The sequence below is a fragment of the Uranotaenia lowii genome, chromosome 2 (assembly GCF_029784155.1).
Source record: "Uranotaenia lowii strain MFRU-FL chromosome 2, ASM2978415v1, whole genome shotgun sequence".
Lineage (NCBI taxonomy): Eukaryota > Metazoa > Arthropoda > Insecta > Diptera > Culicidae > Uranotaenia > Uranotaenia lowii.
In genome coordinates this window covers 18,124,159-18,137,866 of record NC_073692.1, presented here as the reverse complement: position 1 = coordinate 18,137,866, position 13,708 = coordinate 18,124,159, and the positions used below count along the sequence as shown (strand labels likewise).

The 13,708-nt window shown below is 36.2% G+C and overlaps 1 protein-coding gene across 1 annotated transcript in view; it reads right to left on the bottom strand.

The window, feature by feature from the left end:
• The window catches only part of LOC129741124 (segmentation polarity homeobox protein engrailed-like), a 57,122-nt gene that overhangs the window by 10,304 nt on the left and 33,110 nt on the right, over positions 1-13,708 (bottom strand). Inside the window, 1 exon segment of the mRNA XM_055732829.1 lies at positions 492-728. Within this exon segment, the coding sequence (XP_055588804.1) occupies positions 492-728 (237 nt within the window).

The window sequence follows — 13,708 nt, the reverse complement described above, 5'->3', positions numbered from 1 at the left end:
GTCATTTTTGTCATTTTTGTCATTTTTGTCATTTTTGTCATTTTTGTCATTTTTGTCATTTTTGTCATTTTTGTCATTTTTGTCATTTTTGTCATTTTTGTCATTTTTGTCATTTTTGTCATTTTTGTCATTTTTGTCATTTTTGTCATTTTTGTCATTTTTGTCATTTTTGTCATTTTTGTCATTTTTGTCATTTTTGTCATTTTTGTCATTTTTGTCATTTTTGTCAGTTTTGTCTTTTTTGTCATTTTTTTTCAACATTTTATCATTTTTATTTTTTTCTGATTTTTGTGATATTTTTGCTAGTTTTGACATTTCAGAGTAGGCCTCCAACTTAGTCATAGATTTTGTTTATTAAATACTCCTCAAAAATTATTATAAGATGGCTTATTTTAATAATAAAAAACAACAAGATTTATTTTACCGGCAACCCTGTCCGGCAAATATTTAAGCCAGTTGCACTTTTTCGCTAGCTTAAAACTGCAACTTGCCTGTTGTTGTAGATATGGGGAAAAAGGTGACCGGGAACGAGATTGTTGTTGCCGCTGCTTATGATGATGTTGATGATGATGATGATGATGGTATGGGAAAATAAACTCCACGCCAGCAAAAATCGACGTGTGTGGTCCTGCCCGGTCTCTTGGCCCGGCGCAGCGCAGAGCAGTATCTCGTGGCCCTGATGGTCTTTCTTCTGGCGCTGATCTGCATTGACCAGTAACCGAGGGTTCCTTTCGGGTTGGAACGAATGTTGGGGATATTGGGAACGCAAACGGGAACCGAGGACCTCTGGGGGTTACCTTGCCTCCTGACAGTCTCGCGAGGGCCGTTTTGCCTGATCTCGTTATATTCGCCACGCCACCGAGTCCTCTGAGCGATCGCTCCTCAGGGTTCGTGGCAAACATTTTTCCAGCAAACTGACTCACTTACCCTCTCTCGTAGAAGGTACCAACCTAAGCTGGGCGGCGCGATCGAACCAAAACGACGAGCGAGTGTGATCCATTCCATTTGGATTTGCTTCGATTGGGATCAGGTATTGGACTGAGAACTCAGTGGTGCTCAGTAGAAAAATGTATTCTTATCTTATTTATAAAAGGCTTGTCATGTCTTTATGTCCTCAATGGACGTGGAAACTACTGAACAGTGTGAAAATTAGCCTGGAAAAGTTTTTAAAGCCGGTAATGGATTCAACGAAGTTTGAAGCCACTTTACTTCATTGCAAAGGGGCCACCATACAAACTAAAGGGTAGTATAGAGTAATACTCAGATTTTTCGTTGGAAATTCCCTTAAAATTTGTAACATACTAGCTGATCCCGTACGAACTTCGTTTCGCTTTTCACTCTAAAGCTGATGTATTTGGTCTTTTTTGGATGCATAACAACGAAATTTTGAATTTTGATGATGTCTACTATCGTCGTAATAAAAATTTTAATTTATAAAACAATTGACCGTTTTGTAAATCACCCGTGAAAAAATTTTAGTCTGCATCTCATGCATAATAAAACAATTATTGCAAAAACATTAAACATTTTTCTGTCGTCTTTTAGAAAGTTTGTTATCAAGAATCGATTTCTCGTCCTGCAAAACTCTCGTGTTTAAATTTTTGCCTCGATATGATGAATAACAACGTAATTATTGCAAAAAAAAATCGAAAATATTAGGACGAACCCTTTTGCTGATTCCTTGTCAAAATTTGACACGTGAAATCAATTACATGTGCTGTAAAACTCCCATGTGCAAAATTTCATTATAATCAGATGTATAATCAAGACAATGGTCCCATTGTCCCATATTCTGAAAGTCACGTGACGTGATGTGCAAAATCGTCACATCGTTGTGCCGACTCCAGAAACCACTCTAGGCTAGAAGTTTCAGCTCAAATGTCTTATGAAAGATTTTTGGAGCTCGTTCATACTAACGTTTCTTCTCTGGAACATTTACTGAAGTGAAATAAAGAAGTGAAATTTTATGAGTCACGTCACTCGACTCGCAGATTAACCCATAATATAACAAAAACAGTGAACAAATAATATGGACGACCATTTTTGCCGACTCCTGACTCGAGATTTGAAATTTAAAACAATTGAGCGTCCCTTAAAACATCTATGTGGAAATTTTCATCTCAATCCAATGCATAATAACGGCAATATCGCAAAAACATTTAACAGTTTATATGTACGACCCCTTTCGCAGACCTCTGAATAACAATTCGACTCCTCAAATATATTACTCGTTCCTTGAAACTTCCAAGTACCAAGTTTCCATCTTAATCCAATGTATTTAAGCATTAACATCGCAAAAACAGTGTTAATATAGACGACCCCTTTGGTCGATCTTTGGCCCTGAGTTTGAAACCTGGAATCGATTGATCGTTCCTCAAAATACTCTTATGCAAATTTTCATCAAAAACAAATCTATGATAACGCCAATATCGCAAAAACATTGAACAGTTGATATAGACGACCCCTTTTGCCGACCCCTCCTACAAAATTTGATAACTGGAATCGATTGTCCATTCCTTAAAATCCCCGTCTGCAAATTTTCAACTCAATACAATGTATAATAACGCCAATATCGTAAAAACATTAAAAAGCTGATATGAATGACCCCATTGGCCGACCCCGGACCCTGAATTTAATACCTGTAATCGATTGCTTGTCGCTCAAAACACTCATGTGCAAATTTTCACATCAATCCAATGCATAATAACGTCAATATAGTAAAAACACTGAACTGTTCATATGGACGACCCCTTTTGCCGACCCCTGACACGAAATTAAATATCTGGTACCAATTTCTCATCTCTGAAAACCCCTATGTGCAAAATTTTGTCACAATCCGACAAAAAATAACGTCAATATCGCGAAAACAATATTTGTCTTGTATGGACGACCCCCTTTAGAAGGGGTCATCCAAAAATCTAAAAACATTTTTCATCATTCCTGGTCCTAATGAGTATCCATGCCAAATTTCAGCTCTCTAGCTCTTAAGATGGCTGAGCCTATAGTGGACAAACGAACAAAAAAACAAACCCACAGAAATTGCTTTTTATATATATAGATGTACGTGTTCTTCGTGTATTTCCGGTTCCTTAATTTAGAAGGGTACTAAAGGCACTAGAAAAAATCCGCTTTTTAGGCTAATTGTTAATTTAAACATTAGGTATTCGACAAGAAAGCCTGCCCAAAATTGGCAGCAAAATAATCCTATGCTCTTACACAACATGAATTTAAAAAATGAATTCTATGGAGGAATGGAGAGTTGAAATCTATTTTTTAGTTTTGTTATAAATAAGATTGTCAGTTTTACCATTAAACTATGCATATGAGGGAATGAAAAACAGGTAAGGTCTTACAAACTCAGGTTCTCTGTCTCCGTTGTTGATTATGGGAAACAGCAAAAATGATTCAATTCATTCGGAAAACGGAATCGCAAATTCAAATCTGGAACGATGGAGCGTTCATGTAGTAAAGCAAAGCATAATTCAGGGTCCCATTTAAGTGATGCTACTCGAAACCCTACCACAGACTAGGCAGTGTCACTACCAGGATTCACAAGTCTGAATATTAAAACTTTCCATCATAGTAGCAGTTTGTTTTTAATATTCCCATGGAGCCTTATACACACAAAGCTTGAAAGTAAACAAAGTAGGTCGTACCTATATAATAAAGTCTGTCAAGTTTTTAAGCACCATACGGATTTTAGGTACCAAAAAGTAGGTAATAAGCGCTTTTTAAATTAGGCTTGATTTCTGCAATAATCCAGAATAATCTGTCTGTTCACAATATTTTATGAAAAGTTTGATTTCATGGGTATCATGATGATTCTACATTTTCCTAACCGGTTCACGGCTGCATTTTGTCATGATGGCAATGTAAGCAGTTTTGCGAAAAATTTGTAGATTTCTCTTCAACGTGTCATGTATGTTTGTCTATGCCCTAGCCTTCAATAACAACATTTATGAACCTTTTTTTTTTTACTATTTCACTTTAGGAAAATTGCTGCCGGAAAAGTTACGTCAAACATCTTGAGCACAGCCTACCGAGTCTAAGCAAAAGACACTAAGAAGGCACTGCGATCAAAATTATGATATTATGAGCTGAAATGTCAAAACGCGAGGTATATTTCACAAAACACCAGACAAATTTGAAAATATTCGGTGCTAAATGGAACATTTGATAATACTGATCGAAGATCGATGGTAAGAAAATTAGAATTTTGCTACCGGAAATGTTTTTTTATACCTGTTCAAAGTTTAATTTTCATTGAATTTAAGTCGAATGGAAAATGTGTTGTGGTAACTTTCATCATTCGGAAGATCTTTTTGGAAATAGTTTTACATATATTACAGGCAAGCAACTGCTCTCTGTTCAAACATCGCATTCCAAGTGCTAGCGAACGGTGCGTGCGTTAAGGAACGTGGTCTAGCTCCTCTAAAAGTAAAAGGCAGCTGACGAAAACGAGGATTTTGAAACGATTAGGGTATGTTTGTACACATTTTCAGTTAATGGTTTTTTTTAATAGCCCACAATTTCTATCCGTAGTATCGATAACTTACTTGAGGGTTTAATAATTTTAAGGTTCAGCAAAAGTTGCCATCTTGGATTTCAATACGACGTCTGAGAGAGAAATTCGACTTAAACTGACCGAGCCATTTAACCCAAAGACCATATTGTGGGATTTTGATGCGATTTTTAGTCAATAAAATCATTTCACGCCTGATAGCGAAACTGGTCTTCTTTTCGTTGATCCTTTTCAACTAATCCTCATATTATGGAAGTTTCATGCGATTTTCAGTAATTAACAACATTTTAAAGTTCAGTGGAAGCCGGAATCTTGGATTTTAAGTTGGCATCCGATAGCGAAATTCGACTTCTTCTAGTTTAGCCCTTCCACCAAATACCCATATTGTGCGGCTTTCATGTGATTTTCAGTCATGAACAGCATTCTAAAGTTCAATGGAAGCCACCATCTTGGATTTCATGATGTCGTCGGATAGCGGAATTCACCTTCTGCTAAGTTAGCTATTTCTCTCAATACTCATATTGTGGGGGTTTAATTTGATTTTAAGTAATTTACAGCATTTCAAAGTTCAGTGGAAGTCGCCATCTCGGATTTGAAGATGGCATTGGAAATAAAAAAAATCGACTTTTTCTCGTTAAGCCCTTTCACCCAATGCGACTTTTTGTCATTCACACCATTTAAAGTTGAGCGGATGCCGCCGTCTTGGATTTCAAGATGACGTTAGATAACGAAATTCGATTTCTACTCGTTTCACCCGTGTTGGGGATTCATGCGATTTTAAGTCATTTACAACATTTTGAAGTTCAGTCCAAGCCGCCATCTTGGATTTTTATATGGCGGCAGACAACGAAATTCGACTTCAACTCATAGTTTATTCCATGGGTCATTCACAACCAATCCCTTTTAATTAAAAAAAAGTCTGTCCTCATTTACTGTATTAATGATAAACGACTCAGAAATGAGGAAATTATCCTAAGCGTGTAATTGGCTGGCTGGCGAGAGAAACGTCAAATTTTAGGATTTTATATGGTCTTCATCATTTGAAAGTGTTGAGATTGACATTATGCTTGAACATGAACCGAGAAGGATGCTTCTTCGTCGCTCGCTGGACAAACGGGACAGTCTAGTCATTTTTTAAAAACTTTACTTCTGTTTTTAGTTGGTTTTTTCGTTGGTGTGGAGGAGAGATGTGTAGCCGATTCTTGCCAGCGTAACCAGTGATGTCAACCTTCCAGATTTTTTTCTGGATCTTCCAGACTTTTTGGCCTACCGCCAGAATTTTTTAAGGTTTCCAAACTTCCATACTTTTATCATTTCTTCCAGACATTTCCAGACTTTTGTGTTTGGACATGATATGTTTTAAAAAAACAGCAAAAATTTCAAATTTTCATGGTAAAATGATTCAAAGTTATAATTGTAAAGTGAGGAATAATACGAAGATGGAGCTGAAAGAGGGAGTAAAGCATTAAAATTAATCCTTTCGCTTCTACCACAATAGTCTTAGGCATGCTTGGCAAAAGTCATCGTCATGAGGCGTGAAGCTGTGACTGTGAAGCCTCTTGGTCCGTCAAACTCAATTTACTGTTCCTTAACGACCAGTCACTTCGTTTGCCAGTCATTCATTCCCCATTCATTTGAAGCTAAAATAATAACCTAGTCAAGCAATCGCATTCAAGCGACCGATGACGAACAAGAAACGCATTTATTATTATTGTTGCTCCTGCCAACAAGCCGAAGACGACCGAAGAGGAACAAGAAAAGCATTTATTATTATTGTTGCTCCTGCCAGCAAGCTCGTTTTCAGTTTTTTATTGCTATTGTTGCTCTCTGCCAGCAAGTCGTTGTACCTGCCGTCAGCAGCCGGTCGAAGTGTGAAGAGATTTGCCAGTCACTCTCAGGAGAAATTTTGACCATGTGTAGGAGCTTCGCCAGTCGATGATGGAGAAATGTTGATTGTTGTCGTGCTTTATCCGTCATGCGAGCAGGGTTGCCACCTATTTTCAAAAAATGTCTGGAACAATTGGGCCGAAATGTCTGGAAATGGGTATAAATGTCTGGAACATTGTAGTGTTGAGCTAGTCGGGGAGAATAGAATCGAAAAACGAAAAAAACGCCCGAACATCAAATTTTTCTGATCATTTCACCGACCAGTGCAAACATTGATTCTTTTATTTTCTTTGGGTTATTGTATTAAGCTTTATCATTCCTTTTAGAAAATTTGAAAAATGATATCACGTTGAGCTTTTGTCGGTTCTAAAATGCAAAGTTTCAACAGCTCTATCCAGTTATTGGGTTAATTTCTGCCAAAATAAATGATTTTTCAAAAATAAGAATGCATTTGGTTGGTAATGGACATCACAAATCCTTGAAATCGAAACACATCAACCACTATCTCAATAGTTTGGCTATGAAAAATGATGCAGCGAATTTCTATCCTCCCTACCCAGGTGTTGAGAAGCTTATTTCAATACTAAAATTTTAAAATAATACGTTATATCAAAAATTAAAAGTTCAGAATATAAACCATCTGTTTAGCAATTTATATTCCGGAATCCAGGTTCATTTAGGAATTGTTATTTCAAATCGCAGATTCATTGTTATAAATTGTTATTATTGTTATTATAAATTAAAAGTTATCGGGATCCAAATTGAAAAAAAAATAAAGTTAAAGATTTTGTTCCTTTCTGATTGCATACAGTCATATCTAGATTGGTAATATTGAAAAACCTTTTTTCATCGTTAAAACCTTTCTATCAAGTAATGCAAAATATTCAGGTTAAAAAATGGATTTAGAATTTTTCCTCGGAGGAGAAATTGTAAAAGTTAAAGTGGCTGTAGAAGCTGCAGGAATGGGATGGACACGTTGAGAACATTTTTTATTATACTCACAGCTGACTTTCATCAGAGCTTTGAAGTCACAATAAATTCCCGACAGGAGCCCATCGTAATGAATCAAGGCGTAAAGGTGACCGACGATAAAGAGGTTTAGATAATCCCTCCGCGTATTGCCAAGTTGAACTATTGAAATGTACTGTTCCCTGTCCAGCTATCGATGTGTCTTGCCTGACGGTACGATTGCAAAGGCCAACTCTTTTTGCACGGAACGATTCGTCCAAATTTCGCATCCAGTAAACTACCCGTTTACCAACATCATCTTCTGCAGCATGTTGCAGCTTCCGGGCGAATGGGCGAAGAGGACAATTTTCTCAGCATCTACAAGATTTGTTCAGATCGACTGTTCCTTTGAACCTGGGGGTAAAATCGCTCATTCATGCTTTGTCAGAAGGTTGTTCTGCAGGTAATTGTTCTTATTTTTACTATTACTAACATTCAGAATTAACTTAAGATAAATGAACATGCCTTTAGTTTGACATGAGGTAAACCTATCATACAGGTAAAGATTAGGTCCTTAGGTCTTAGCTGAAATTATTTTCGGTAGGCTGATTATGATCGGTTTCACGAGATTTCCCGCAACGGTAGCACTTTTTCCTACAAACGATTTAAACAGGCTAACTATAAGCACAGTATCAAATGAGCTTCAGAGTCGAGACAGTACAACTAAAAACTGCAGATTCACATAGAAACCATAATATTTTGAACCATAATCAACAATTTTATGTACATCAAGTTTTTAAAAGTCCTACTGATGCATTCATTGCTCTCAATCTTAAGATCATGTTCTGCATTTTTTCAATGACACATTTGAAACGCCTTTGTGCAGGCAATGCTTATGATTTATGTATATGAGTCAACAAATTGTGTTCTTCTCAATGACGAACAATTCGTTGTCTGGTTATGGGCGTTAGATTTTTCGGTTACTGTTCTTTATTCGAAGTTTGTTGATTAAAAATTAAATCGATTAGCCGGATCGAATGTTGAGGGGGGGAGTTGGGGAAGGGGAAAGCGGTTTAGGATTTATTCAAAATTGAATCGTTTTTAAAATGAAAGCTCAATGCTGTGTAAAAACAATTCTAAATTAATTCGAATTATTTGTCATTCTTATTCCAATCTATCGTATATTGACCTGAACTAAACTTTCTCAAAAGCTCTAATAGGATGATTTATATTCATCACGTTCATATCAACCATTTTGAATAATACGATTTTACTTGTATCTACTTTTTCAGTATTTGCATTTATTTTTTCTGCTCAAACGGGTTATTGCCGAAAGAAGTTGCATTTCACCAGTTACTTGAACTTTGAAACACTTAGTTGTCGCTTGCTGTAGTTTTCCGGTAAATAGGATTCCGTTAAACAGTATATGTACATCCAAGTATACCTACCATAAGAACAAATTTTGTTATTCAGATTTTTAACGCCTTTGTGTAGACAACGCACTTAATTTTTGTTTGTTCTTTTGTAACATCTATACTGCCGCTGCCGGCAAAGCTGTCCCATGCGGACAGAACGAGAAAAACAACAAATCGAGAAAAACCGCTTTAAAGGTTTTTATAAACTTGCGTGGATTTCTCGGTTAAAACTTGACCTTTTCTATTTCTTTCTTCACAGATATTACGATAATTGTTGTAAAATATCGTCCATTGTATTTTTGTTTTGGAATTTGAATAAGAATTGAGTAGGTCTAAAATAAAATAAATAACGTTTCATGAATTTTACAAACTATACCTTCATCTTTTCGAAAGTTTAACGGTCAATGATCTTTTAAAAAAGACTATAAATAAAAGATGAATTAATGCTGAATGAGAAACAGCAAAGCATTTAGGCTACAAAAATAATTTAAAGGAAAGTGTTATTTTTGACTTTACTGTACAGTTTTATCTAGTCTAACTTTAGTAATTTCAATTATACTTATTTTGTCGCACACATTGTATGAATATTTGTAAAATTTACTTAAATTAGAGGAGCAATTTTAAAGCATGCTTTTGAAAATAACATATGGGACAGCTTTGCGGGTATATTTCACACGGGACTGACAAGACTTGGTATTTTTTATATATCTTCAACATATATATGAAAGTTATGAAAGTGTTTAATCTACATTGAAGAACTAACTGTATTAGAACTTTTTTTTATAGATAAACTGATAAATGATGAAAATGCATATGGGACAGTTTTGCGAATAGTGGCAGTATATATCATTCACACTTAGTCTGTACTAAGGCGTTTAAGTTTATCAAATTTGGTTCTTGATGAAAACTGCTTTCTAAATATAATTCCAGGCGTTTAGTCAGATGGAAGATTTTTGGAGGCAAACCTTGTTGAAAATTGAAAATATTTAGTTTAGCCCCTACTGAACAAGTTATGTAATCAATTTTTTTTTAAATCTGTGGATTATTAGTTTTCTTGAGCATACTATAAATGCAAAATTAAAGAAAATTTTGCTATCACGCCATTAGTTTCAAATATGTTCTTTTTTTTCTAGACATGACGTGGAACACAGCAAAAATTAAAACAACAATGTTCATACAAGGTTAACAAAGTCACGCCATATTTTGATAATTTTAAGTCGTAAACGATACCTCGTTTTGGGAAAGATTTGAAAGCATATTGATGTCAAATTTTGCTGTGGAAGAAAATATTTGATGCCCTGTGTTAGTATCATTTTGCTCTCCAAGCTCTTGGAAAACGAGGTGTAGTCAAGGTCTCAATTTTAGCAAAATTAGGTATCACTTTGCTAACCAAGTATGAAAATTTTTGCTCTCAGTTTTGCTGTGTACCACCTTATGTCAAGCAAAATGAGAGCAAGTTTGGCTCTCAGGGCGTGATAGCAAAATTTGCTATAATTTTGCCATAAAATTCTGCTCGGGATCGCTTTGCTAAGAATGAAGATCTTTGCTCTCATTTTTGCTGTGTACCACATTATGCCAAGCAAAATAAGAACAAATTTGACTTTCCAGGCGTGATAGCAATAAAAATTTCAATTCAAGTTAGTATCGTCAATTCACAAGAAAAATGTCGACCAACCGCCTGAACGTATAAATAAAAATCCTAAATTTTGGCATAAAAAAACAGAATTTGCCTACAATAATGCGCCTTTGGGCAGACAACGCGTGAGAAACAGATTATCTAAGCAAAAACTACCAAGTTTATAAAATGCATGTGTTGTCTACATACATACATACCAGTGATTGAATTTTGCTGAGCATGAATTGATCAACCATCTCTCGCTCTGGGTTGCCAGGTGCCCAGATTTGTCTGTAAAACCAAGACTTTTGACCCTTCGTCCAGATATTGGTCAGACACAGATTTTGCCCAGATTTTTGCTGAGAGTGCCCAGATTTTGCAGACTTTCTAAATTGAGTGATAAAATCAATATTTATGTATCGGATTTGATCCGTAAGTGGCAGATTGGACTGAAATCAGGCTCGTTTTTTTTGGTATTTGCCCAATCATTCATTAAACTTTTTTTTTTTTAATAAGATCGGCATGGTACTTGGTAGGAAACAGTGTTTGTTAATTGTTATACAGTTATCAACTCGACAATAACCCGAACACCATAGCACAAACACCCCCCCCCCCCCCTCCTCCGCTCTCACGATTCATCGAATTTAAGTACCAAATTTGTGATTTTCCTTATGCACAGACACACACAGACTTTTTTTGAAAATTGCCCAGATTTTTCATCCTCAACACCTGGCATCCCTGCTCTCGCTCAACGCTTTACTCGGAAGCAAAGGTTGCTTTGAGGCAGCGAAAACGACAAAACCGATGATGCATACGCTCTCACATGGCCCACCTTCAAGAAGCAATATACATTCGAGCAGTGATGTCACATTTTCATCGGTATTTTGGAACCCAAAAAAATCTTTTATCGGTATGGAAATCCCAAAAATCGGTATGAAAATCGGTATTTGAGGTGGATATTCAAAAATATTTACATTTTCAACTTCCTAGCGTATTTTTAATATAAATGGAAGCTTGCAATAAAAAGCAAGTCTAAGAACTCTCATGGATGTTAATTTTTAGTATAAAACTAGCCGACTAAGTGTGTTTTAGCATATATTATTCCATTTTTTCCGTAACTTGGTTCTAAGTAACGCAAGTTTACATAAAAAGACAGTTTTTAAATTTTAACAGAACTTTATGATTGTTACGACTTATACATTTTTTTCATTTTTAAACTATCTGCTTTTGCAGACGAAAAGTAAAAATCATAAATGAAAACATTTCTTTCCAGTACTCATAATTGAATGGAAATCTAATTCAAAAGCTACCGTTTGATAAGAAAAATAAGGGCATGGCGATCACCTTCAGGTTACACGTGGTTTAGGCATATTATTGAAGTAAAAACTTGGTACTTTAATTGATGTTTAGCTAAAGTGGGATGTAAATTTGATAAATTAGATAAGGCAATAGAACCAGGTCAACCTAAAGTAAATTTTAATTTAGTAAGCACTTACAAATCTAATGGCTTTTTGATGTTCGAGGTAAACATGGACCCAAGTTGATGTTCTTCGTTTGGTTGATGTTTTTTTTTTGCCAAACTGGCCATTTCAGCTTTCAAAGCCTTAAGTATTAGATAAGAGTTCTAGCGATTAAAAAAAGAAATGATTGCAGAAAGTTGAGAGAGTTGTTGCTTCAATTTTTTTTTCAGGCAATGGAAAATTAATTTTACTTTTTGAAAAATCACGCATTAGTCATATGAAAACCCAAGAATTTTATGCGGAAATAAATGAGAAACGTGTTCTAAAACAAGGTGTTCCCAAGAAAAATATTTTAAAACACATAGTTTTTCTAAAATTGAAAATACCCATTTTGCCATGTGATCATTTACTTGGCTAACAAGATGGAGAAGGATTGAAGATTATACAGATGATATGACAAACCGTGTATCTGATTGCACTTCAAATCTTGACATACCACATCTGACGACAAGTTGAACAAGGATTTTATTCCAACGGTATATATTTTCCCTTGAAAAGTTAGCAACTCAGGAGACAAGAGCATTGTCAATGGTCAATGTCTTTAGAAACTTCTACCTTTGCTGGCAGTCGCAGAAGGTCAAATATCAGCCTTGAGCTGAGTCCATTGGCTTTGAGGTTGAGCACTATAATAGTGCATCATTTGACAGAACATAGGAACAAAACAGCGCGAAAAACTGAACGAATTATGAGAGTGAACCGTGGATATCTTTGCAGGGTACTTTAAAAGTTGTACAGATCAAAGTTACGCCACGCCAGCTACCGCACTTTGTTTCCTTTCTACGGGACCTTTACGAGGATAGGTTGAATTAAGTGGGAATGTGGAAGTAGAATGGAGTTTCAGTTAAAATCTTAAAAATCGGTATGAAATCGGTATGTTTTGCCAAAAATCTGTAATCGGTATATACCGATTCTTGGTCAAAATTTTGCTCAAAAATCGGTATAAATACCGGAAAATCGGTATGTGTGGCATCGCTGCATTCGAGGCAGCGAATCCAAAAAACCAAACGAATGGCTCTCACTCATCTCCTGTTACATTCTTGACGGAACCGAATTCAAAAGGCAGAGCAAACCCGAGTCTCCTCGTTTGTGCCTGGATCGAATACCCGAGGTTTTTCTGCTATTGCTATTATTGCACAGCAACCGCACGCAGGCAGCTAGTTTTTTCGTTTCTTTTCCCATCCTCTCTTTGCTCCATACGTTGCGGGCCTATGCAATGCAATAAGTTCGGTTGTTGTCGTTGTTGCCTCAACCTTTGCGGCGAGGTTGAAGATGTTCTCCTCAACGCAGCTATCGGCTTGAGTCCATCAAATTCAATAACGTAAATGAGTATGTGTGCCTCGTCTATTTCATGCATCATGTAGCGACCGAACGTTGAGAGAGTTCGTTCTGAGCAGCGAACGGATAGTGTCTCTCGGAGCAGATCCTCCTCATGGAGGGAGGTTTGAATGAATGTATATATATCGTCTCCTGTATTACTATACGAGGCCTCAAAGTGTGTATTTTGAATGCCTCTGATGAGAAAATGGTTGAGGATTTCAATCACTGATACATACATACATCTATTCCTGCTTTGTGTCTAATTTTCACGAACAAACAAAAAAACATCTACGGGAAAACAACAATATCGAAGGACTCGCGAGAAGAACCAAGTCTCAAAAACACCGATAGTGTACAAAACGACATCTCAACACACCCACGAGGGGTAAAGATGTTTATTCGCGGGGAGAGTACCGGAAACTAACGGGAAATTTATAAGCGGCATCCTTTAACCTCGGAAAATATCAGCGCGAGTTGTAAAAAG